At 43.0% G+C, this 26388-nt stretch overlaps 1 protein-coding gene across 1 annotated transcript; it reads left to right on the top strand.

The window, feature by feature from the left end:
• Positions 1-25261, top strand: slc26a6 (solute carrier family 26 member 6). Its single transcript, XM_031745394.2, has 20 exons — positions 1-209; positions 393-522; positions 2620-2759; positions 2938-3048; positions 3527-3702; positions 4224-4388; positions 4476-4628; positions 5779-5861; positions 5990-6137; positions 6217-6330; positions 7467-7544; positions 7965-8060; positions 9866-9972; positions 10352-10421; positions 11593-11685; positions 19128-19250; positions 19403-19549; positions 19786-19840; positions 22423-22559; positions 24612-25261. The coding sequence occupies exons 2-20, from the start codon at positions 395-397 to the stop codon at positions 24633-24635; spliced, it is 2148 nt and encodes a 715-aa protein (XP_031601254.1). The 5' UTR covers positions 1-209; positions 393-394; the 3' UTR covers positions 24636-25261.
• Positions 25262-26388: the final 1127 nt, after the last annotated feature.

Genomic DNA, 26388 nt, shown 5'->3' with positions numbered 1-26388 from the left:
CTGCAAGATAGACAGAAACTACCCTCAGACAAGTTGGGGAGAGAGGAGCTCAGGGAGCTCTCTTGGCTTTATCTCTTTGCTACAAAGAAAAGAATATCGGAATATATAGAAATACAGTCACTACTTGCAGCCACTTGGATCTGATGCAGAAGATTTAATTTGATGCCTGTGCATCATTGCCCACAAGAAGGATTTATTTATCCCAATAGGTATGTACAACTTTATGACAAGCTTTTGATACAGGTGGAGACATAACAAGGTAGTTACTGACAAATGTTTAAAATGTTTCAAAAACACTAATTTTGGATTTTTTTCAATAATAATTTTATCATGATAATTTTTTAAAAATGTGTAAAGTACTGGCAAAGATAAGAAGCATTTTTGTACTTCAGCCATGGCAGAGAGAAGGCGAATGAGTTACAGCGTCCACAGGGAGGTCCTGGATGAAGAAGCAATGGATGAGATGGGACAAAAGTCTGTATCAAAAACATCTCTGCGTGAGAAGGTCAAAAAATCCGTAAGGTAAAGCGCTTTACGGTATATTTAATCGACTGTTTATCTCATCCAGACGCACAAAAAGCACATCATATTCTGCCTCACTCATAGATAACATTTTCACAAATGACCCTGAATATAAACAGTAAGTGTTCTACTGATAAATGATACCAGAGTACATACTCCAGTTTTACAGTTTATCATAGAAATGATGAGATCAACAAACTGAATAAAAAAAAGAATATAGACGAGTAACATCAGATGGATCTATATGTGATTTTTAAAATGTTTTAATGATATAGAATAGAGGTGAAATATCATAAAAGCCTGTCAGTGGTGTATATGAGGAATATTTAGAATATTTGATTATTATATAATAAAAACTGTCCAAGAGTATAGTAGACAAATAAATATACTGCTTGTTGATGGATGGACAAAGGATGCACAAAATGAAAATAAAAATAAAAACGCACAATACATTTATCCCGTATTAAGATGTACTACATAAAGGAACACATGAATGCTGAAATAAATAGAAAATTTTTATAAACAGTGGGGATGGGAAAACGGTTGTCCCAAGTACGTCACTGGCAGTGACAATTTGAATATGATTGCATTAACGTGGACAGTGTTTTGTCATAATAGATGAGAGACTCAGAGAGCATCAAGCATTGCAGGACTAAATAAAGCAAAGCCAAAATTAGATCATCCATCCTACTTGTTGCTGATTTCACCTTATTTAAGTCATTGTGCAGAGCTCTGGGGCAAAAACTATTAAGAGACATACTTTGAAACTTTTGGTGGATGGTATGAGCATCACCACAGGTATTATGACAAGGAATGTATTTCTAAAGACCACAAGCTGACTGTACTCATACACATATCTCCTGTAAAGTCTTTAACTTCATGTGGCTGTCCGACTGTGCCAAAAGGGCAATGGCTCGCTTTTGGGACCAGCCTCAAGTGGCTATCCCAGGAACTGCAGTTGGAGATTGACTCCATGGCTCTTGATCACATAAACAGGGGTGCACATAAGTGGTCCGCAGGTGTGCATTCGCTGTCAAAATAAAAGACGCGCACCAGATAAGAAGTTGCAACGTGCGTTTGCGTACATAAGATTTTCTGGAGGAGACAGACATTTGTTTAGAACTCTTAAAGATGTCGAAGAAGCAAGCTCCTTTAAGCAATTACTTTGGTGTTCCTCCACCTCCAGAGAAATGTCAGAAGGAGTCCGAACCGCAAAAGAAGCACGTGTTCTCGGAAAAGTGGTTGCAGGAGGTGAGCTGGCTTAAAACAAATGATGACCGCACAGAGATGTGGTGCAGAATATGCCGTGAAATCCCACTCTAGCGGACAAAAACAGTGCCTTTTATATGTACGCAAACGCGCGTTGCAACTTCTTATCTGGTGCGCGCCTTTTATTTTGACAGCGCGTGTGCACCTGTGGTCCACTTATGTGCACCCCTGCACATGAACCAAATCAAACTCAAAGAAAAGTTATTAAGTCTTGCTTTATCTAATTATTGCATACAAAAACCATACTGAGATATGAATCCTCTCATGTTCCCCTTTTGTTAGCGCATGCACTGGTCTACACTTAGGTTAAGATATTTTAAAGTTGAAGCCCCCCAACTTATGTCATCAATCTACTCCACTCCTATTCTCCAAACTGGATCCTTATGTCAGCAGATAGAGGTCTTCTAATGATTCGACATACCCATCTGAAAACTAAGGGGGATTGCAAACCTTAGCGACAAAATTGTGGAACAGCTTATATCTCTCTATTCGCACCCTCGACTCTGTGGCATACAACATCTGAAAACGCATCTATTCAGACAGGCATTTGGGTAATGTCTCTGTGTTTTGTGTTGTTTTACTTCATTTAGGTGTGTTCTTTTCGAATGCCTCTGTAAAGCACATTGTGGCTGGTTTTTGTCTTACTTATTAACTTTTTCAGTAGTTCAGTAAAAAAGCTGGAGTCATCAGAACAACACAATGACAAGTGGTTGGACATCTACTTCATGGCTAATAAAAAAAACTTATCCCTGAAGCATTTTCTTTTAAAATGTCACTTTCTACATCTCTTTTTACCCTCTGTTTGACACTCTGACACAAAACACTCAGGTGTTCTGGCCCCCGGATGAAGAGCTGCCTGCTGGGTACTGTTCCCATTATGTCATGGCTTCCCCGTTACCCCATCAAAGAAAATGCCCTGGGTGACCTGATCTCTGGGATAAGTGTGGGCATCATGCAGCTGCCGCAGGGTGAGATGAAAGTTCAAGAGATAATAGGAGAGCTAGATATAGATATAATGTTCTAATTTGTTTATCATAAACTGCAGACAAAAATATTTTTTTCTCCATTGTTTAAATAATAAAATGTGTCTTTATATTATTATCTATTATGAAAAGTGTAGAAAATCCCCTGTTACTATCACTGCAGGTATGGCCTATGCCTTGCTGGCATCTGTTCCTCCAGTATTTGGCCTGTACTCATCCTTCTACCCAGTCCTTATCTACTTCATCTTCGGCACATCCAAACACATCTCTCTTGGTATGTAACAGCTTAAGGTTACAGGTTCTATTACAGTTTGGTATTAAACTGGTAATAATGTGGCAATGGTGGTTACATATGAGTAATATTACCTTGAAATGTATGTAACAAGACAGAAAGTGACGGTAATAATACTTATACATAGTTATACAAATGTATGTCTATGAGAGAAAAAGACAAAGAGTAATAGCACTTTGGTATATTAATATATTAATAATTAATATATTAATGATGACATGATACCAATAAAATGGTAACCTTTGTGCATTTGAATTTTAATATGCTGACATTAGTAGTAAAGTTGACGGGATGGTGACCCCAAATTAAAGTTTAAACGACTTCATTTTCGTGTAGGACCCATCAGTTTCTAGGCTGAAATGAACCACTATTAATCACTGGAATAACATGTTACTCCACTATGTTTTCATAATGTTGCCTAATAGCAATGCGTCTTTATTTCTCTGTCCCTGTTTTTTAGGAACATATGCAGTGATGAGCGTGATGATAGGAGGAGTGACTGAGCGACTGGCTCCAGACTCAGACTTTATGAGATGGGACAACGTGACCAACGCCAGTATAATTGACACAGTTGCCCGTGATGAAGAAAGGGTCCGAGTGGCTGCAGCTGTCACATTTATATCTGGATTATTTCAAGTAAATATCAGAACTCACTCAAAATTTCCACCCTGCATCCCGAACTTTTGGAGGCATGACGGGACACTCGTCTCACTGAGTTTGGATATTTCTTCTGAACAAATAGAAATCTTGTCACCGTCAACAGGCAGCTGCAGCTTTAACATCAGTGAATAAAATGAAATGCTGTGCAAATGCTAATAAGTTTACATAGATCTTTGAGGCCCATCTGCCTGACAGCAAAAGCTTTTAGACTTCAGATTCAATACGTTATTGATTACTTCAAAAGAATGAAAAGAAGCTTCTCACTGCATGAGCCTGCAGGGACTCTGTGAACTTCAGCCTGGAAACTGATGATTTTTTGAGTCCAAAGGCTAAAAGGGTCAATTTAATCTATTTAATTATTTTTAAACACTATTTTTTATGTATTTTCATATATTTGCACAGATGTCATGAGTGCAAAATGTAAATGAGTGTTCTGAGCATTTGGTTTTGCAGCTACTGCGTGTTAATCTCCATATATTCACGTGATGTATGTGTAGATTCTGCTCGGTCTGGTCCAGTTTGGTTTTGTGGTAACCTACCTGTCTGAGCCACTGGTGCGAGGTTATACCACAGGAGCTGCTATCCATGTCATCGTGTCCCAGCTCAAATATACCTTTGGCATCAGCCCTGAGAGGCATAGCGGACCTTTATCCTTGATATATGTAAGAATTACATTAACTTAACCATTTAGTGCTCATGCTGCCATTTTTATATATTATGTATTCATTTTCTTGCTTCTGACTTCCTAGACTGTGTTGGAGATATGCTACCTCCTTCCAGAGACAAACATCGGCACTCTTGTGGCCAGTATTATTACCACACTCGGCCTTATTGCTGCTAAGGAGTTCAATGCGTTTCTGGGCAAAAGAATACCCATCCCTATACCTGTGGAGCTGGTCGCTGTAAGTATGGAAGAATACAAACAGTACTGTGCAAAAGCTTATTTTCTTTATATTTTACTTCCAATGAGCCAGACATGTCTTTAACAATAGTTCTCTAGTCTTTCTTAAGGTCAAGGTTTGTTTGTTTGTTTTGGTTTTAACACTGGCTGCTTTTTGCCTCATTTTCTATCCAGTTCTTGGACCTGACGATTTCACAGAACTGTTTTTTGTTTGTTTAACCACTTAACACTGACCTGTGAATCATTGGCCAGTGGTGTGTCCCCTTAAGAGGCAACTTGGCCAACCAATTTTAAATTGTATCTTTGAGCACTTTGTTACTAGTAGCCTGTTGCGAAAACACATTATGTCTTCCTATTTATATGGTTGGATCAACAACAACAAAAATGCGTTTTCACATGTCAGCAAAGACCTGACAGATGCATCTTGCCTCTATTGCTCACTGAAGCCTCATCATAAACAGTCTCAGTGGAAGGGTGACTGTCAAGAAGCCAATTTATACAAGAACTGGACTGAAAATCAGTGACTGCGGGTCTTATGAAGTAATGAATCCAAATGTGAAAATTCTGGTTCAAATCATCGTTAAGATGAACAAAGGAGGTCAGGGCAAAGCAGCACAAGAAGCATCTACAGCCACCTATAAAACATGGTGGGGGCTCTGTCATGTTTTGGGGCAGCATTTCAGCCAGTGGTATTGGAGACCTTGTCAAAATTGATGGAATTATGACCACAAAAATTGCCATCAAGTTTTGATCCACCATGCAATACCATCTGGAAAGCATCTGATTGACAGCAAATTCATTTGTCAGCATGGCAATGATTGCAAACACACTGCCAATGCAGTAAAAAAAAATATCAAAACACACAAGAGAACAATATCCTAGACCTCAATATTAGTTTGGGATCAGCTTGAAACATCCAAAGAAGCCTAGAGAACTATTCCTGAAGACTACTTGAAAATTGCAATGAAAAAAAAAAATTCAAATAACCACCTTAAAGTTTGTAAGAATTGTACAAATTATGTTTTTGTTTGCACCTACGCTTAATTTCTATTCTCTGAGCAAAATATTAAGAAATGGAGTATTACTCAAGACTTTTGTACAACACTATACAAAATGTGTAGCCTGAAAATCACTATTATTTGTTTTTCCAGATCATTATAGCTACAGTTATCTCATGGCAATTTGACCTGCAGCAGAAATATGGAGTGGACGTAGTGGGAGTTATTCCCTCAGGGTGAGAAACACACACACACACACACACACACATACACACACACACAAATATACAGCATACTTGTTTGTTTGCACTTAGGGTATGGAAAGTAAAGCTTGTCTTGAGTCTTGTCTGTCCCTGTATATCAGTCTCCAGCCACCTGTTTTCCCAGACGCCTCTATCTTTGGTCAAGTGATCGGTGATGGCTTTGCTCTGGCTGTGGTTGGCTACGGCATTGCCATCTCTCTGGGACGAATCTTTGCCCTAAAATATGGATACAAGGTTGACAGCAACCAGGTAGGGAGGTTACAGATGGACACAGAGATAAAGCGATACTTTAGTACGTTGTAAATAAACCGTGTCTTTCATGTTTCAGGAACTAATTGCCCTCGGTCTGAGTAACTCCATTGGAGGAATTTTTCAGTGTTTTTCCGTCAGCTGCTCCATGTCTCGCACTATGGTTCAGGAAAGCACAGGGGGCAAAACTCAGGTTGGTAGAGAGTTCAAAAAACGCTTGTTTTCTCACCTATAATTATTCAGCACATTGCAACTCAGTTGATCTAAAAAAAACTCTTGCACCTCCTTTTGGTTCAATGTTCACATTTGAGAAAATCTAGGCCATGACAGGAGTCTTGTTTACAAACCAAATCAATGAGTAGTAGTATAAAACAGTATTAAAAGATGTATGTAAGGGGAAAACATTATGTTGCAGATGATGATCTAAAGAAGCTGAAGCTAAAGCTAAAGAAGCTAAAGAAGGAAAAATCCCATGTGAAGTCGAATGCACTGACTTACTTTTGGTGGATTCTGTCTGAAGTGTGAAAAAACAATGTGAACTGATCTTTTAGACCTCTTTTCTAGAGATCAAAATCTCTTCCTCGCGAGAGCCTTGCCCAAACATGTGCCATGTAAATGGGCTGATCCATAGATCAACCCAGAACCAACATTTTTAGCTCCACATATTACACCACAAACTCCAAAATGTATAAATGTGATATTTTGCCCTAAACAAACCACATAAAATAACATGAAATTCTGTTGCCTTACCATAGCCTTCAACTGATTTAGTAAATCCAATAAAGATAGAACAGTTTTCTTTAATTTTCTTTATGACACATGCTGCTTTTGCCATCTTTGTTCTGTCAAGCTGAAGAGCCTTTCAACAACATTTAGACAAAGCTAATGCGCTTTAATGCTTTTTTATGCTCTAAAAGGATGCTTCATGAGATCACTGATCGCATCTACATTCTCATCCCTGCGCATCACTCTGCCTTTAGCTAAAAACAAAGATCACAAAGGTTAAATGCAATGAACCACACATCATAATTAACGTTACTCTGATACGCTGCATCATTAAAAAACACTTAGGGAATTGATTTTTGCTCACATCATCAAACTCCACCTACACAAATACAAATTTACTGAAAGGCTAAACTGATTTTGTCTGACAACGCCATTAATCAGCCAAGGGCTATCGAGGAGAGGAGAGGGTTTAACTGATGTCAGTTCTTTTCTAATCATAGACCAATCCAAACTAACGACCCTAACATCAAGCAACTCTTTCTCTGTTCTCGTTCTCATGATTGCCATTCACTGTGTCCATATTTCCCCGCCTCTTCGCTGCAGGTTGCTGGGGCTCTGTCGGCAGTAGTGATCCTTTTTATCACGCTGTGGATTGGATCACTCTTTGAAGATCTGCCCAAGGTATTGTGTGTGTGTGTGTGTGTGTGTGTGTGTGTGTGTGTGTGTGTGTGTGTGTGTGTGTGTGTGTGTGTGTGTGTGCGTGCGTGCACATGTGCAGTGCATTTCTGCTGACAGGTATGCTCAATCCTAGCCATACACATGCGTATCAGACTGGGTAGGAATGTGTTGGTATCCTCATCTCTTAGCCTTAGGTAAAAAAAACAGCAGAGCTGAGGTTATGTTGTCATAATACACAAAAAGGTATTTCTTCTGCCTGAGGCAAAGTTATCAGCTACTTTTAGAAAAGGCGGTTTTAAAAAAAAGCCCAAACATGGACTGAGCATGATGTAATAACTGCAATTAATCAGTGAAAGGCTAATGAAACCTCCCATTCGTGTTTCAGGAAACTGTTCCACTCAAACTGTTTCCCTGATTTTGCAGTCGGTGTTGGCCGCCATCATCTATGTCAACCTCCATAGCATGATGAAGCAGTTCTTGGACATCCCCGCTTTGTGGAAGAGCAACAGAGTGGATATGGTGAGTGCACTAAAAAGGACACAAGGAAGTGGTTAATGTAGCAAAGGCATTTTATTGTGTTAACATAGAATATCTTACACTGCATATACTGCATATCTTCCTTACCTGCAGCTTTTTAGATTAAGTAGTATCCTACTTCACAGTGTTATTTTATAGAAATTATTTGGAATATAAACTACTTGGATGAGAAGAATTAATCCTGGCTTCATATGTTTCCGCTAATTTCCTTGGAATTAGCTAAAAAACTGTCAAGCAAATGATGCCCATAAAATTAATGACAGTTTTCTGCCAACATGTGTACACCAGACCCTTTACTTCAAGAGAGCGCTCATCTCTTCCACCACTGATGTATTCTGACCTGCTAATGACAATCATATGTATGCTTCCTCACAACAATAGGGAAATCCCCCATTCACTATGGAACGTTTATATAAATCTTTGGACTACAAGTATGGAGGCAGACAGGCCTGTGTGCACTGAAAACCAACAGTGCACAACCCAGTGGCAATGACACAGGTAGAATGGCCATTGGTAGAAAAGTGGACTGGACAGTTCACCACAGGGAGGGAAATGCAGAAAAAAATCATCAAAGAAGAAGTACAAACAATAGCTGCAGTGTTTTTAACACTGGGATTCACTTCACTGCAAAGATGTTCCACATTGACAATACAGTAAAGACTATACCAGCCATTACTTTACAACCATTTCAGTAACACTATACAATACCATCCACAACTAAGGGTGTAATTCCCCTGTAATTAAACAGAATTTCAATGAGTTTTTATTTCAAATTACAATGTAATTATATTTACAAATACTACATATTGTATAGTATTATGTATTATAATACTATGTAATTCTATAAAAGTATTATCTACAGATAGTTAAAGGTAGGCACACTAGAATGGGATGGTACTAATTCAGGTTATTACAGGATATAAAAAATATTATACTATAAGTGAATTAAAGTACAGCATAATTTTTTTTGAAATTGTGCAATTTCATTATAATTTTGCAGAAATAGTAATTATATTTCCCCATCTTACATCCAACCAATGCTGTGATGGTAGTGTGTGATAGAGCTTATTTTATTCAACTGTCCCTTCATTTTGCCAATATAAATGTGATAGCATATGTTCCCCCTTACCAACTTACAAGAAAAAATCCTCATAATGATCGAGACAAGTATGAATTTTTCTCACAATCACTGTTTAAATATAACTTTCAAAAGGACTGTAAAGGAAAGTAGTGTCTCCTTTACTGTAAAATACTCAAGATTTAGAGAAGATTTAGCCTCTTCATAATATGACCCAGGTCCTTCAAAAGTAATGTGCACGTTCAGTGTAAAACAGCGAAATATTGTTGTTTTTAGTAAAATTATCAACAAATTACACAGTACTTAAATAAATAATAATAAATACTTATACAAAATACTAGAAGTAATCATTTTTTAAATTTATTTAATTACAGTTATTATTTAAATATATTTTTAAATAATTGGTCATTTAATTTCAAATAAAACTGAAACATTGAAATTTCATTTAACTTTAAGGGAATGGCGTCTTTAGTCTGGGGCCATATTATAAAGTGTTTCTGGTAATGTTTCCTACTTTTTTTCACGCTATCAAATCTATTCTGCGCTTCACAGGTAGGGGGCGGTAAAGAGACCGAGACTAACGTCTTTCAAATATAATAGAGGCAGGGAAACAATGTGCAGTATGTGACAAATGAGGCACTTTTTTTTATTTTTATTACAGCAGACCACCGTGCCAGCTATTTCTTATGCTCTCTGTTTCTCTCTGCAGTTGGTCTGGGTGGCCACCTTCATCCTCACCTTGCTGTTAAACCCTGACATAGGACTGGCTGCTGCCATTGGTTTCTCCTTGCTTACTGTCATCTTCAGGACACAGCTGTAGGCACACTTTACGTTGGGTTATATATGTATATATATGTATTCACAATTAATTATGTTTTTTCACAACCACGTGATCTGTGCTGACCCATTTGTTCATGTCAGCACAAAAACTGTCTTCACTACAAGTATGCAAACAATACTTGTGCACCAAAAGAAAACAATAGCTACCTTTTTCTGACTTTGGTCCTCAGCTTGCAAAACAGCCAGTATCTATAGATAATAGGAGATCAGCATGATTCTTCTGATAAGCACGTGTAGACCATGTTTGTGTAGGGAAGTGTCCAGTTGAACGTTAAAACTCACTGTACCCAACAATTCAAACTGATTAAAGCATTAGAAATTGTTAATTAAGGTTTTCTGTGTGTGACTATTTCAGACCTAAATACTCCATGCTAGGGCAGGTCCCTGAAACTGACATTTACAAGCCGCTGGATGAATACCATCAGGTACAGAACTGCTTTTTTCTCTTTTTTCAAATGGCCTGAAATGGATGTTGATACTATGTAAAATGTTTTCTGTCTTCTTTTATTATTATTTTAAAATTTCAGTTTAGCTCTTTCCTGCAGTTGACCACGAAAAATTTCTTCTAATCACATTTTCAAAAGTGAATTACTTAATAACGGTTGCTTTTATACTGTCCATATTTTATTTTAGTGTAGTCATAGATGAAGAAAGCATTGATTTGTAAAAGATGAAATAATGATGAAACCAAGAACTTTTTTCTCGTTTTAGTTTTTGCAGTTCCACAAAGACAGTTTAACAAAACCTATAAATTCCTCATTGGATGGGCTGTAAATTTATGATGCTTCCTGCTTTTTAGTTAATTAATTTTACTTAAATACCTTGATACCTTGTGCCCAGTGGATGGTTATCAGGGGTGGAGGCCCAGTTCACAATGAGGTATGTTGCAGTTATAGGGTGATCCCAAACAGCCTTCCTAGGAAGCTCTATGCCGGTGTACTGGAAACAAGATTCCAATCATTAGTTGAACCTTGGACAGGACATTTGGTACTTATACAACTATAGTGAGAGCTTGGTCTCTGTTACCACCATCAGACCATTTCCCGGTAGAGCTGGACTCCATTCAGGATAGAGGGAACAAGCAGAAGACTGACAGATGGCTTGGTGCGGTTTTGGATGTTGTACCAGTTTTTTGTGGTTAACCTGACTATTTACCAATCAAGCTACATTCACACTTTCTCCTGGGTTGTGACCAAAAGAATGAGATCACTGATGGTCACTGATCCAAGCCATGGAAATGAGCTTCCTTAGAAATGGGATGAGGTTTTGCTATATTTAGAAGAAAGTCAGAGTAGACATGCTATTCTAAACTTAAAGGATGCCTTCTGGACATACTGTAAAGTGAGTTGTTTTAGGCAACCTCCAGGACCCAGAACACACTGGAGCGATTTCACTGGAGAGGGATGGATGGATGGATGGATGGATGGATGGATGGATGGATGGATGGATGGATGGATGGATGGAAATTAGATAAACTGCTATGAAATTATGAACAAAAATCCATACATCTGATTGGTCCGATGTAACTTTTACTTTATACTAAAGCCCTACTGAAATGTTTTGATTGATTTGCCTGTTTAATCCATTTGATTCCAGGTGAGGCAAGTGCCAGGGATTTTGATCTTCCGTTCCTCTGCCACCCTCTACTTTGCCAATGCTGAGATGTACCAAGATGCCCTGAACTCAAAGGTGAGAACACACATATCCTTAACCGAAGATTCGAACCAAAGCTTAACCCTAAAAAAAGCTGTTTTTACAAAGGTACAACAAAATGTCTTTTAAAGACATCATTACTCCTAAATTCTCACAAGGAGCACAAATCAAGTTATGTGGGTGAATTCACCCCCACCAAGACCATAAAGCCAAAAACAAAACACAGTATCAGTTTACAAAGCACAGCATGACATACTAAAAGCTCAGATTTAAATGAATACACAGGAACAGCACACCACAGCTACACACACACACAGAGAAAAATAAGCAGCCAAACACCAACACATCATGTCACTGTTTCCGCGCAATTAACTCCTCCTTTAAAAACATGATTTCTGACATACTAATAGCCAACCCGACTTGTCACCAATTCACACATCACAACTGTGACAGACATTGTTCGCAATGTCATTCTCTTCTCTCATTTTTTTCCCCGCTCAACTTTTGTTCAAAACACCCCATCCCACCAGCTCCTACGCTTTCTTCCTCCCCCTCCTCTTCTGTCATGCTGCTTTGGGGTCAGTGGGAAGACAGACAGAGGGAAGTTGGAAATAGGATGACAAAAGACGGGGAGAGGGCGTGTACAGACACTGAATAAGAGAAGGAGATAATGGAAATGTTTCATTCATTAAAATGTCAGCATGTCAAAGTCAAAGGGTTGCTTTCATGCACAAATAAGCTCTTGCTGAGCAGTCTGGCAGAGGCTGCAGGTTTGTTTGCAAGGTGAGACAGACGCAATAATGCACAAATAAGCCATGAGCGTTTCTGCATCTGACAGATAGGTGCTTTTGTGACACCAGTTCTGACGCGTTGACAAATTGGTGAAAGGTTCTCGAGAAATGTACGATTACTTCCTGCATGTCCTCACCGGCACTAACCAAGCTCACAAGCTTTTATAGGATTATTAGTGCTCCAACTAGTGATGTCATTCAGCGCAAAACTCTACACAGAAAAGATCCAGGAATCAAACCAAGGACCTTGTTGCTGTGAGCTACAAGTCCTAACCACTGCACACTACACTGCCCACTTTAAGAATCTTCTTATATCATAATACACAACAGCGTGAGATGATATTTACCCATGTTTCTAAAAGAAATGGCTAAAGTATGTCCTTATATACTTTGATGTTACTCAGTTTACTTTTAATGTTAGAACTATAACATCGAGGCTCGTAACATGAACGTTACAACTTATCCATGTAAAACTAAGTCATAAGTCAAAAGACCAAGCCTAATAAAAATGCAGTGCCTAACACTTTACATTCTTTGCCATGCATTCGGATTACAAGTTGCTAGAAATATAAAGGATCATCGTTTAAATGAAAAATAAAGTTGGATCAGGCACGCCCATTTTTGTGTTTTTCTCTACAACAAGTTCCTTGAGTAAAAAGAAATCCATAAGACCATTCCTAGCAACCAGTATTGTTACAATAAAGTATCGCAACAGTGACTCCATTCATTCAAGCTGCTGCCTACCACACCTCTGCTGCTTGGTAGGTTGTTGTGGTTATATTATGTTGGTGCTAAACAGAAACTGGACTGACTGAACTGGGCAAACTGGCTGAGAATCCCTTTAGAAAAGCGTAAGCACCCAACATAACGTATCACCTAAAGGTGAAGGGTTGTTTGTCTCTTCTTGTGTTAGCCCTGCGACTAGCTGGCTCCTTTTTTAGAGTGTACCCCGCCTCTGATAACTGGAGGCGAATGACTGGATGATTCCACAGCCATAGGAAGTAAAAGATGTGGGGGGTATACAAAAAAGGGGATTCGTTTTGATGCTGTCTGTTCTTTTATAACACATTCATGATTTGTGTAACATGTTCTGCTAGTCCTGTCTTTTCTGGGACATGTTAGTTTCCTGTTATTAAAACACCGGGGTAACTAGCATTGGTATTAGTGTCATGGTTCTGGGTCGGTGACCCAGTGTTTTTGATTTTGTACTCTTATTTTTGATATTATGAATTATGACAGTTTGTTTTGGTTTCCCAAGTGTTCATTCTGTGCTCCCTCTGTTTTCCGTCATCCCTGCCTGTGTATCCCCTCTAGTGTGGTCAGGTCCCTGTGTGAAGCCCGCGTCTCGGAGTCTGTGTCCTTGCTTGTGTGTGTGTGTGTGTTTCCTGTTTTATTTTGAAGGTCTGTCTCTTATGTGAAGGTGTCCTGCTTTGCTTCCCTGTCTCGTCAGTCCTGATTCCTCCCAGCTGTGCCCTCCTTCTGTGTCTCATTCCCCTCGTTACTTCCCAGTGTATTTAAACCCTGTGTTTCTCTGAGTCTGTGTCGCGTCGTCCTCAAGCTGTGTGTTTCCTTGTGTGCCTCCCGTCAAATGTAAGTTTATATTTCCCAGTTTAGTTTTGTATGCTTTCCCCCTGCCAGCAATAAAGCTGAGTTTTGAGTTCACCCTTCGAGTCTGAGTATCTGCACCTTGGGTCCTACTCCTGCCTGCCACACAGCGTTTCATGACAGAACGACGCGACCACAACATGGACCCAGCAGACTTACCCGGGGAGAGCGACCTGATACGAGTCCAACGCCTAGTCGAATGGATAACCCACACATCTAATACAAGGGCAAAGATTGTGGGGATAAATGCTATTGAAACAATCCTCGAAGGAAATTCCTATCTCCGCCAGGTCAGAGGATGTTTGGATTTATTGGCCAGTTTGCATAAAGCCCGGAAGTGGCACAAGCTCGGGAAATAACGGACCTTGCCCACCAACAACTGACAATAGCCACCCGAGCAGCCGCATCAGCCTCCCCGCTGGAGGTTTTGCCCGGCCGGTCTGTGGGGAAGAATCGACGGTCGCACCGCCGGCGCGTTACCCCACAGCCGCATGGTGGGACTTCAGAACTGCCAGCTGTGCTGTCCTTACCTCACTCAGCTGCCCAGCCTCCTGTAGCTCACTCAGCTGCCCAGCCTCCTGTAGCTCACTCAGCTGCCCAGCCTCCTGTAGCTCACTCAGCTGCCCAGCCTCCTGTAGCTCACTCAGCTGCCCAGCCTCCTGTAGCTCACTCAGCTGCCCAGCCTCCTGTAGCTCACTCAGCTGCCCAGCCTCCTGTAGCTCACTCAGCTGCCCAGCCTCCTGTAGCTCACTCAGCTGCCCAGCCTCCTGTAGCTCTCTTAGCTGCCCAGCCTCCTGTAGCTCTCTTAGCTGCCCAGCCTCCTGTAGCTCTCTTAGCTGCCCAGCCTCCTGTAGCTCTCTTAGCTGCCCAGCCTCCAGAAGCTCTCTTAGCTGCCCAGCCTCCAGAAGCTCTCTTAGCTGCCCAGCCTCCAGAAGCTCTCTTAGCTGCCCAGCCTCCAGAAGCTCTCTTAGCTGCCCAGCCTCCAGAAGCTCTCTTAGCTGCCCAGCCTCCAGAAGCTCTCTTAGCTGCCCAGCCTCCAGAAGCTCTCTTAGCTGCCCAGCCTCCAGAAGCTCTCTTAGCTGCCCAGCCTCCAGAAGCTCTCTTAGCTGCCCAGCCTCCAGAAGCTCTCTTAGCTGCCCAGCCTCCAGAAGCTCTCTTAGCTGCCCAGCCTCCAGAAGCTCTCTTGGCTGCGCCTCCTGTGTCTCCGCTAGCACAGTCATTTACTCCGCCACTAGCTCCATTTTCACCTCAGCTATCACTCCAGCCACTAACTCAGTTGCCCTTAGCCCCATCATCCACACTACCACCTGCTTCTCTTCCACCACAATCCTCACTACACTCAGCCGTCCAGGCTACCACTCAGTCAGTCATTCACTCTATAGCCCTGCCATTTATGCACTCTGTAGCTGAGCCATTAGTCGCCTGGCCCGCAGCCAATTCAGCCACCCTTCCACCCGTTACACCTCAATCACAACCGTCACTGCAGTCCCCAGTGCAGTCTCCAGCAGTTCAGCCTTCCCCAGTGCAGTCTCCAGCAGTTCAGCCTTCCCCAGTGCAGTCTCCAGCAGTTCAGCCTTCCCCAGTGCAGTCTCCAGCAGTTCAGCCTTCCCCAGTGCAGTCTCCAGCAGTTCAGCCTTCCCCAGTGCAGTCTCCAGCAGTTCAGCCTTCCCAGTGCAGTCTCCAGCAGTTCAGCCTTCCCAGTGCAGTCTCCAGCAGTTCAGCCTTCCCCAGTGCAGTCTCCAGCAGTTCAGCCTTCCCAGTGCAGTCTCCAGCAGTTCAGCCTTCCCCAGTGCAGTCTCCAGCAGTTCAGCCTTCCCCAGTGCAGTCTCCAGCAGTTCAGCCTTCCCCAGTGCAGTCTCCAGCAGTTCAGCCTTCCCCAGTGCAGTCTCCAGCAGTTCAGCCTTCCCCAGTGCAGTCTCCAGCAGTTCAGCCTTCCCCAGTGCAGTCTCCAGCAGTTCAGCCTTCCCCAGTGCAGTCTCCAGCAGTTCAGCCTTCCCCAGTGCAGTCTCCAGCAGTTCAGCCTTCCCAGTGCAGTCTCCAGCAGTTCAGCCTTCCCCAGTGCAGTCTCCAGCAGTTCAGCCTTCCCAGTGCAGTCTCCAGCAGTTCAGCCTTCCCAGTGCAGTCTCCAGCAGTTCAGCCTTCCCAGTGCAGTCTCCAGCAGTTCAGCCTTCCCCAGTGCAGTCTCCAGCAGTTCAGCCTTCCCCAGTGCAGTCTCCAGCAGTTCAGCCTTCCCAGTGCAGTCTCCAGCAGTTCAGCCTTCCCCAGTGCAGTCTCCAGCAGTTCAGCCTTCCCCAGTGCAGTCTTCCACTCAACCACCAGCTCCACTTTCTCCTCAACCGTCACTGCTACCTTTAGCTCAGTCTCCTGTACAGTCGCCTCTAGTTCATTCCCCTGTGAGGCCATCAACTCCACCACCCACTCCTCTTTCACCACCACCAGTAGCTCAGCTCGCACCTGACCCATTGGCCCAGTTCTCCGTAGCAGTTCGGTTTTCTGGCCAGCGTAACATTGAGCCAGGGGTCCCAATTCCCTCTGGCTCTACATCAGCTCCTGCTGGAAGCTCTGATGAGCCCATCCAGCACTCCGCGGCTCCCATGCCGCCACCTGCCTTCTCCGCTGGAGGGTCCGAGGGGCCTGCTCAGCCTCCTGTCTCCGCTGGAGGGTCCGAGGGGCCTGCTCAGCCTCCTGTCTCCGCTGGAGGGTCCGAGGGGCCCGCTCAGCCTCCTGTCTCCGCTGGGGGTCCGAGGGGCCTGCTCAGCCTCCTGTCTCCGCTGGGGGTCCGAGGGGCCTGCTTCAGCCTCCTGTCTCCGCTGGAGGGTCCGAGGGGCCCGTTCAGCCTCCTGTCTCCGCTGGGGGTCCGAGGGGCCCGTTCAGCCTCCTGTCTCCGCTGGGGGTCCGAGGGGCCCGCTCAGCCTCCTGTCTCCGCTGGGGGTCCGAGGGGCCCGTTCAGCCTCCTGTCTCCGCTGGGGGGTCCGAGGGGCCCGTTCAGCCTCCTGTCTCCGCTGGGGGGTCCGAGGGGCCCGTTCAGCAGCCTGTCTCCGCTGGGGGTCCGAGGGGCCGCTTCAGCAGCCTGTCTCCGCTGGGGGTCCGAGGGGCCCGCTCAGCAGCCTGTCTCCGCTGGGGGTCCGAGGGCCCGCTTCAGCCATCACTGCCTGCAGCGCCGCCGCCTTTGGCGCCTCGCTCTCGCTTCCACGCCGTCGCCTTGGGCACCTCCGTCTCGGCTTCCACGCCGCCGCCAGCTGCAGCCTCAGAGCCTTCATCGCCGCCGCCAGCTGCAGCCTCAGAGCCTTCATCGCCGCCGCCAGCTGCAGCCTCAGAGCCTTCATCGCCGCCGCCAGCTGCAGCCTCAGAGCCTTCATCGCCGCCGCCAGCTGCAGCCTCAACCTCGGCTTCGGCCTCTGTGTCTTCATCCACGCCCGGTCCGCCTCTGTGTCTTCATCCACGCCCGGTCCGCCTTCGAGCCTTCAGCCTCGCCGCCCGGTCCAGCCTCTGCTTCGGCTTCAACGTCGCTCGGTCCAGCCTCTGCTTCGGCTTCAACGTTGCCTGGTCCTGTGGCTGCCACGCCCCCGTCTGTTCCTGCCTGGTCAGCTGGAGGGCCCGAGGAGCCCGTCCAGCCACCTGCTGCAGCCTCACCTGCATCGGCTTCGGCTTCGCCTGGCGCAGCCTCTATCTTGCCTGGAGCTGCGGGGGCCTCGCCGTTCTCAAGTCACCAACTGCCGCCTCGGCGTCGCCGGCCGCTTTCCAGGCCTCTGAGTCGGCATCATGGCCGCCGAGGGCGGCCCCGAAACTGCTTCCACGTCGCCGCCGTCCGCACGGCCGGCCCCGAACTGCTTCCACGCCGCCGCCGCCGTCCGCACGGCCGGCCCCCCGAGCTGCTTCCACGTCGCCGCCGTCCGCACGGCCGGCCCCCCGAGCTGCTTCCACGTCGCCGCCGTCCGCACGGCCGGCCCCCCGAGCTGCTTCCACGTCGCCGCCGTCCGCACGGCCGGCCCCGAGCTGCTTCCACGCCGCCGCCGCCCGCCGCACGGCCGGCCCCCGAGCTTCTTCCACGCCGCCGCCGTCGCCGTCCGCACGACCGGCCCCCTGAGCTGCTTCTACGTCATCGCGGCCGTTGGTTTCTGCACGGCCGGCCTCCTGACCGGCTCTGTCGCCTGTGCCACCCACCTGGTCGGCCCCCCGACCGTTGGACTTATGAACTTTTGTGCCAGCGACCTCCGGTCGGCCCCTGAACTGTTTTCTGTTGCCGCCGCTGCCGTCCGCACGGTTGGGCCCCTGACTTCCTGCTGAGCTGTTCTTTGTGCGCCAGTGTTTTTGTGCACGTGTCGCTTTCTGGGCTCCTGGTGCTCCTGTTTTGTTTCGCTTCGGGCCCTCCTTCCTGGGCCCCCGCCGCCCGCCCTGGTCGGGTTGTTTTCTGTTTTTGGTCGTTTTTGTTTTCTTGTGTTGGGCTGTCTGGGGCCAGCCCTTGTGGGGGGGGTACTGTCATGGTTCTGGGTCGGTGACCCAGTGTTTTTGATTTTGTACTCTTATTTTTGATATTATGAATTATGACAGTTTGTTTTGGTTTCCCAAGTGTTCATTCTGTGCTCCCTCTGTTTTCCGTCATCCCTGCCTGTGTATCCCCTCTAGTGTGGTCAGGTCCCTGTGTGAAGCCCGCGTCTCGGAGTCTGTGTCCTTGCTTGTGTGTGTGTGTGTGTTTCCTGTTTTATTTTGAAGGTCTGTCTCTTATGTGAAGGTGTCCTGCTTTGCTTCCCTGTCTCGTCAGTCCTGATTTCTCCCAGCTGTGCCCTCCTTCTGTGTCTCATTCCCCTCGTTACTTCCCAGTGTATTTAAACCCTGTGTTTCTCTGAGTCTGTGTCGCGTCGTCCCTCAAGCTGTGTGTTTCCTTGTGTGCCTCCCCGTCAAATGTAAGTTTATATTTCCCAGTTTAGTTTTGTATGCTTTCCCCCTGCCAGCAATAAAGCTGAGTTTTGAGTTCACCCTTCGAGTCTGAGTATCTGCACCTTGGGTCCTACTCCTGCCTGCCACACAGCGTTTCATGACAATTAGGTAATTAATATGACTATTCTTTGTTTTGTTTTGTAGTCTGGCTTTGACATTACAAAGCTCCTGTCAGCAAAGAAAAAACTGGAAGCCAAAAAGAAGAGACACGAGAAGAAGGAAGCCAAGAGAGTCAAGAAAGAGCTCAAGCAGAATGGGGTGGATGTGGTGAGGACAAACTAAGACATGACAGATTTAGGGGACTTTATTTCACATTTAAATGCAAGCTTTTTCTTCCACAAATACCTGTTTCAACATTCCAGACCCTGTAGCTTCAATTGTGGTCGTCTTAAATGTCACTCTGATTAATATCTACCCAGAACAAGGAGCCTAACATGGAGGAGCAGAACCATGTGTCCGTCATTGAAGTAGATCCTGAGAGGGACCCCTCACTCCCAAGAGCCATTGTTCTCGACCTCGGCCCTGTCAACTTCCTGGACACCGTGGCGGTCAAGACACTACGAAGTGTAAGGACAGAGCGTTCACATTTACACGCATATATGCAAAAAGAGAGAAATTTTACATCTTATTCAAATGCTTAAAAAAACAGAAGACAACTGCAAACTAGTTTTAAAAAATCCATCCCTCTGTCCCTTTTGTTATTATTTAGCTCTCAGGTGTTACATTTCTATGAATCGAATCATGAGAATATTGAAATCATTCACAGTTTGTCCCTCGCTCTGTGCTTTTTTGTGTGTTTCAGATTCGGAAAGACTACGGAGAAATTGGAGTGGAGGTGGTTCTTGCTGGTTGCCAAAGTAAGTCCAATTACTTTCAAGGCTGGAAATAAATGCAATACACTTTATTATGACTTTATAAGGATTTGGTAGATACGATTTTCCTTTTGTGCAAACCATATGGTTTAGTTTTCTAAGAACCCATTTGTCTTTTTGCCTTGTAGTGCTCTAAAAATACCTTCTGAAATCCATTTAGGTGGAACAGAAATACTCCCAAATCATATTTTTTTACTTTTTTTTATCTTTTTACTTTTACATATGCTGTCCAGACCTACTCAACCACAGTCTGGGGCATTCAGTGACAGTAGATGTTATTTGAGCTGATGTTATAGTGCATAAAGTACCTGACACGTTTGTTTTTGTTTGGGGGTTTTTTCAGAAGACTATGTAATTAGCCCTATTCATGGAAAGCTAACGCATATTTTTAAAATGACATCTGGTCTAACCAAATGCGTTTTTAAAGCCTTTACTCTCAGCTTTTATTTTTTGACATAATAGCCGACTAATTTAGGCCTTGCTGTATGTGCACAAAACACATTTCTCTGGAACCCAGCTGTGTGGAGGTGGGGGATCTTATTTCACAGGATCAGCACCTCCACTTAATACAGGCTCAGGACTTAGCGGTTAGGCAAAACTAAAAGGACAAAAGACAATAACAGAAAGCGTTAAAGTGAACTTTTAACTTAAGAAAACAACAAAGGAAAACCAAGGAAAAAGTTGACACAGGACAGGAAGCGAATGGCAAATGACTGAATGACTGAATGACTGAATGGCTCTAAGGACCAAAACAAATTCTGTTTTTCGTCGCTTTTTCAGGAACACGTCAGTTTAACTGAGAAAGATTCCTGAGTGAAGTCACATGGAAGTGTTTGTATGGCAGCCTTAATAAGAACTGTTTGACTTCTTGGAAATACCAAGGAAAGGCACTTCCTTTATCACTTCCTTTAGCAGATGACACAGTGGGCCATCCTCTGTGAAAGAGAAGAAATAATTGCATTCCATAATTCACAGCAATAGACCATCCAGCCATTCATAAACACAATTAACAAACCTCATGAATTGGCATAGATCATGTTAATATAGGTTTTCCACCCAATGGTGAATTTATAAAAACTCTCTAAATTAAGATAATGGGTTATATTAACTGATCAAATTACATTTAAATTGTATTTAATAGCTTGCATTTGTAATGTCCATTTCTGTATTTCCAGAATTTGGGATGATCATGAACATAATGGGAAATGGGGTGGCTGTAATTTATTAGACAGAGCATTGGTGGTTCAATCCCTGGCTGCTCCAGTCTTTATCCAATGCATCCTTGGGCAAGATCATCCCAAGCTGCTCTTCAATGCATCTATTGGAGTATGAATGTGTGTGAAAGTTAGATGGAAAGCAGTTAAGCATAAAAAAAAACCTTGTGTGACTGGGTGAATCAGTATAAAGTGCTTTGAGCGCTAAAGTTCTGCAGAAAGGTGCTGTGTAAGAACCAGTCAATATATGTCTGAGCCTTTGTGATAAAAGGTGAACACAGAGAATTTTACTTCAGATATAAATCCTAAACAAAGAGGATAATAGATCACATCTAGCAGAACTAAAAAAGAAAAGAAAAAAGAAGAAGAAAATTTATTTCATTTTGTGGGGTATATTTTCCTGTTTCAAATTAAAGGCATCATAATTGCAAAATTACTGATGTGATGAGGAAAGGCAGGTCTGACTGTGAGACTGCATGCTTCTTGACTAATGACTCCTGACTGACAGCACGTAAGCCCATGAGGTTTCTTACCACAAACAATCGTCTGTCCTGAAACATGCTAGCCAGATTTAATGTAACCACGATTTTGTTTTTGATTCACTGTGATCCAAAAAGTGCGACTAAGCCCACAAACTCAACAGGAAAGTGTTCAGAAAGGTTCCATCAGAAAGCCATTTTTCCATAGACCTCTATACGACCAAAGTCTTTTTACGACCACAGCTATCGCCATCTGGTGGGCTTCAGACAGAATGCAGCTTTTTGGCGCTTCCACAGTGGCTTCATTTTTCTGACCTGGAAGCTACCACCATATTTTATCCTGGCTATCTATCATTCAAATGTTTCCTATGACAACAATGAACAAATGCAAGAATTAAAAATAGTAGAGTATAGTAAACTATATTAAATTTAAAATACAGGAAGTCCCTTGAGGAAAACAGCTTCAGTCACTGAAAGACAGACAAAGTATACGTAAACACACGCATAAATAAAGAAAGGAAGACACAAGCAGGAAGGCCCGGAAGGAGGGGGGAAGGAAAACACCAAGAAAGAGCACAATGAAAGCCAAAGAAAATTGTGGAGCTCATAACAAGTTTATTGTTAGTTAATATTTACACAGGTAGGAATTTTATACAAGAGCTGCCCTTCCTCTTTCTCTGTTTTCTCCTTTTCACATTTAAGACCTTGTTTCTTTTTCTGCTCTCCATGCTCCACTCTGTGCCTTCATCTCTTGTTTCTATTCTATTGCTTTTCTTCCTACACCGACATGCTCAATTACCCATTTCATCTTCCTCCAGCTTTCTTCGCACGTCTCTTTTTGTGTCTTCATCTCTGCTTCTCTGTGTCTGTCTAGGCAGTGTGGTGGATAACCTGCAGACCGCAGGTTTCTTTAACGACAAAGTAACAAAGTCTTGTCTCTTCACCACCGTTCACGACGCCGTTCTGTACTGTCAGTCTGCCATAACACAGAGCCAAAGCTTGGAAAATGAGGTATGAGCACTCAAGCATACACATCATGGCACATGATGGAGGATGTCAACTTTCTTTGATATTTATTTGTTGCAAGTCATTAAGCTGCACAGCATTTCTGCTTTCTCAAACACCCAACCTCTAATTTGATGTTTGCGGGTAGCTAAATTTGCAGGAAGCTGATGTTACTATGTTTCTTCCTATGAGTTAGATGGGCATACTCTCAAATCTGTCCATCAAATAGGAAGTTGAAGGAGCCAGAAGGTGCTTATTATAGCATGCTTTGAACAGTGGGAGCGGTTGTATCCATGTTTGCATGCTTTGTTTTCTTGTAATGTTTAACTTTAAAGACTTTTTTCCATCTAACTGTAATCAGCAGTGTCAGCGAATGTGGTCCATGTGGAAAATGTGAAGGCACATTCCCGATTACCTTACTTCATTGCTAAATATATTAGGGGAGTGATTGAGTTCACCTGCAGTCAGTGGTGTGGAAATTATTCATTAAGCTAATCTTTATAGACAATGATTAAAATGTTTTTTGGGGATTGGTTCATTGATCTTTAATACGTCCAAGTAGCGTGACCTGCACCTCAAATTGACTGCACAACCTGAGGCAGATGGGGGTTGGAAAAACATGACAAACATTTTCTTTATTTTGAAATTTATTGAATATCTACATGCATTTTTATGTGGTTTAAATCAAAGTTCAATTTAAAACACCAGAATTTTTCACCTCATGTATACATTTAAGCATCAGAAATGCTTCACACACCCACCACACACCATCAGTCTCTGTCTGAAGGCAAATTATATTCTGCCTACACCAGGCCAGTGTGTGTGCACGCACGTGTGTGTACGTCTGTGAGCTAATCTCATTTATTCACCTGTGCTTCCATGCATGTCCGCAAATTGTTCGGCGTGTATGCTTTTGTTTCTGCCCGGTCTGGCTCGGTATTTAATTGTTTACGTGTCTTAATGTTTCTGTTCCTGTAGGAAGACAAAGGAACAAAGACTAATCCGGGTGTAAAATACAATTAACAGAAGCAAAGCCCTTTCACAGATGAAGTGGGAAGCTCACACAAAAACACACGCATATAGCTGTCTAATTTTCTACTGCTATTAGCTTAACCTAGCACTGTGAATTATATTGACTGGCTGATGAATGCTGACATCAGCAGCTTTCCCTAATGTTGTTCCTTATTGTGATCCTAACTGGGATAGCTGGTCAAGTACACACAAACATGCTGGGATACCGGTGATGTAAAAGTGGAGCGTTGGTCTCACACACACAAAAAGCTAACACAAAACAAAATCACGCATAGTCATGTGCATGCAGAAGTCCCTTTGAATCCGCATAAACAGCCTATACTATATACTGATACCAGTGTGGATCCATACTGTGGGTTTACATGAAGATGAGAGGTTTTTGGAAGGTGATAATATAAGAAGCAGGAGAAGGCAGTCTATCTCCCATGTAGCGTACTCTACACGGACAAATGCACATCAGGAACTGCTTTGCCATTAAAACCTGTGTAAAGAGGCTCCCTGTGCACGACTTGGTGCTGATGTTAACGCCAGAGGAGGCTTGGAGCTCTGCAGTTATTGAGTCAGAAGAGTGTTGGAGACTTCTGCTCACTATGTGCCTCAGCACTCTCCTACCCTGTGTATAAGTTTACATTGTCTGCCACTTTGTGGCCGGGTTGCTGTGACAGCTAAATGCTTCCCCTTTACAACAACAGCACCACTTACAGCCGGTCATTGAATATCTAGACAGACTTCTTGCAACAGTGGCAAACTGTTACAGCACTATGTGCAATTTCAGTAAGAGCTTTAGGAGAACCCAGTCTTTCACAAATGTTTGTGGCAGACTGCATGGCTAGGGTTTGGCAATTAGACTGAAAACACCTGAATTCAAAAAGGGAGAACATGGTGAATCTCCAGTTCACTTAATTTGAAATCTATCGTGTTACTCTCTCTAAGGTAAACTTTAACTGAAAAAATTAAAAGTGGGATAAATAACAACAATATTGTGGAGCTTCTTGTATATTTGATCACTCCTGTTTTATTTCACAGGAGATTGCTGCAACACATTTTTGAGTCCAGAGAGGAAACAATATGATATTATAAAGAAGTGACAGGCACTCTGTCTGTTGGAGGAGTTATCCATGGAGCTTCAGAACTGAATCTACCTTCTGTCTCAAACACAGAGACATTTCCACACAGTACAACAAACATAGTACACATCATGTGTATGCATATGCACAGCTATCTGTTATATGTGTACGATTATATGACTATAAGACTTTGTATGTAATAGAAGTCACTGTAATAAGCTTCACTGTTCTGATCAATATTATATGCGATTTTTTTAAAACCTTTAAGTGCATTAGATTAATTCAATTTCACATTATCTGTAAAAGTATACTATCCTTCCAGTATGTGTGCATCCATATAGGTAATGGTCTGCATATTATATGGTGCTCTGTGTATAGACGTATAGACTCCAATCAATCAATCAGTCAATCAAATGATATGTATAGATTGTTTTTCTCCTGCGTAATTTTTAGACGAACCTTGCATGTGTTTTTTGGTTTTGTTTGTGTTGTCTTAGTGTTTTGTTTAGTTTTTTACTGTTAATCATTACATAAATGCTGCCATGATGGATTATTTATGAAGGCAGTGTTCATGCTCTTACATGGAAAAATAAATGTTATTTTAAGATACTTTTTGTCTGTCACTTTTGTTTGTTTCCCTTCTGAACAGAGGCAGTATTAATTACATTTTTTTCCAAGGAAGACGTTTCATTCTGTGTCACAACAACAGGAAATCTCTCGACGCTTTTGAAACAATCTGGGCAGATGACGCAGTTGTGGATGTAGGATATTCTGTTCTCTCTGAGCTGGGACTGGCTGCCTGATGGCTGCTTAAATATAAACAGACACCATTCATCATATTTTGACTCTTTAACGTTAGGCATGGTTAAAAGAAAGGCATGTGACTGAATAGATTCCAGCTGTCTTCGCTCTTAGATCTGCTTATGTCTGCTGTTGGTCACGGGTGTGCATACATGTCTGCACGTAGTGAACGAAGAAGAAAAATATTTATATCCAGTGTTTCACCCAAAAAGATTTGCCTCTGCTGTTAAGCAAAACCGGGTATAATGAGTCATTGTTTATTGGAATAGGAAAACAGTGAATCATATTTAGCTGTAACAAAACAGTCCATTTTCCCATAAAGGTTTCCATTAAAATGTCCTTTTTGTTCTTTGGCATAAAAACAATCCTCCTGTTTTCTGTGTGTTTACTTTCAGAGTTCAAAAAACATACAGCCTGTACATATTAAATAAGTAACAGCACGGTTCTGCTCTAACACTTAGAGTATGTTTTGGTTAGCAGCCATGTGGAAAACAGCAATGCTTTGAAGTCCTCTCAGGTTAAAGATTTACATCATGACATGTCTACATAACTGTAACAAGGTAAGAAGTTAAACCACTAGAGGTCAGGTTTGATATCGTCAGATGTATATATGTTGGGTGAGGATGAATCTTGGCCTAAACCAACTACTATTACCATGTGGGTGGTGATAAGTTCTGAAACCAGGATCTTTTCCCACCATTAAATCTGCACTAATCAGTATTTTAAATAAATAAGAGCTGCTATAACTGTGTTCAGTGTGACAATGATCACTATAAACGTCAACCCCAGAGAGAGGTGGTTAGAAACACAAGTCATTGTTAATATTGCTCTTTGTCAGCTGAATATGCAAACACCAACTTAATTTAAAGTCTCCAAGTAGAACTTTCTGGTAATATTTTGTTTTGTTTCTTTCATATTCTTCCTTACCTTTAATT

The sequence above is a fragment of the Oreochromis aureus genome, linkage group 20 (assembly GCF_013358895.1).
Source record: "Oreochromis aureus strain Israel breed Guangdong linkage group 20, ZZ_aureus, whole genome shotgun sequence".
NCBI lineage: Eukaryota > Metazoa > Chordata > Actinopteri > Cichliformes > Cichlidae > Oreochromis > Oreochromis aureus.
Note: the sequence above shows the minus strand (reverse complement) of the source record. Positions and strands in the feature narration are given on the sequence as shown.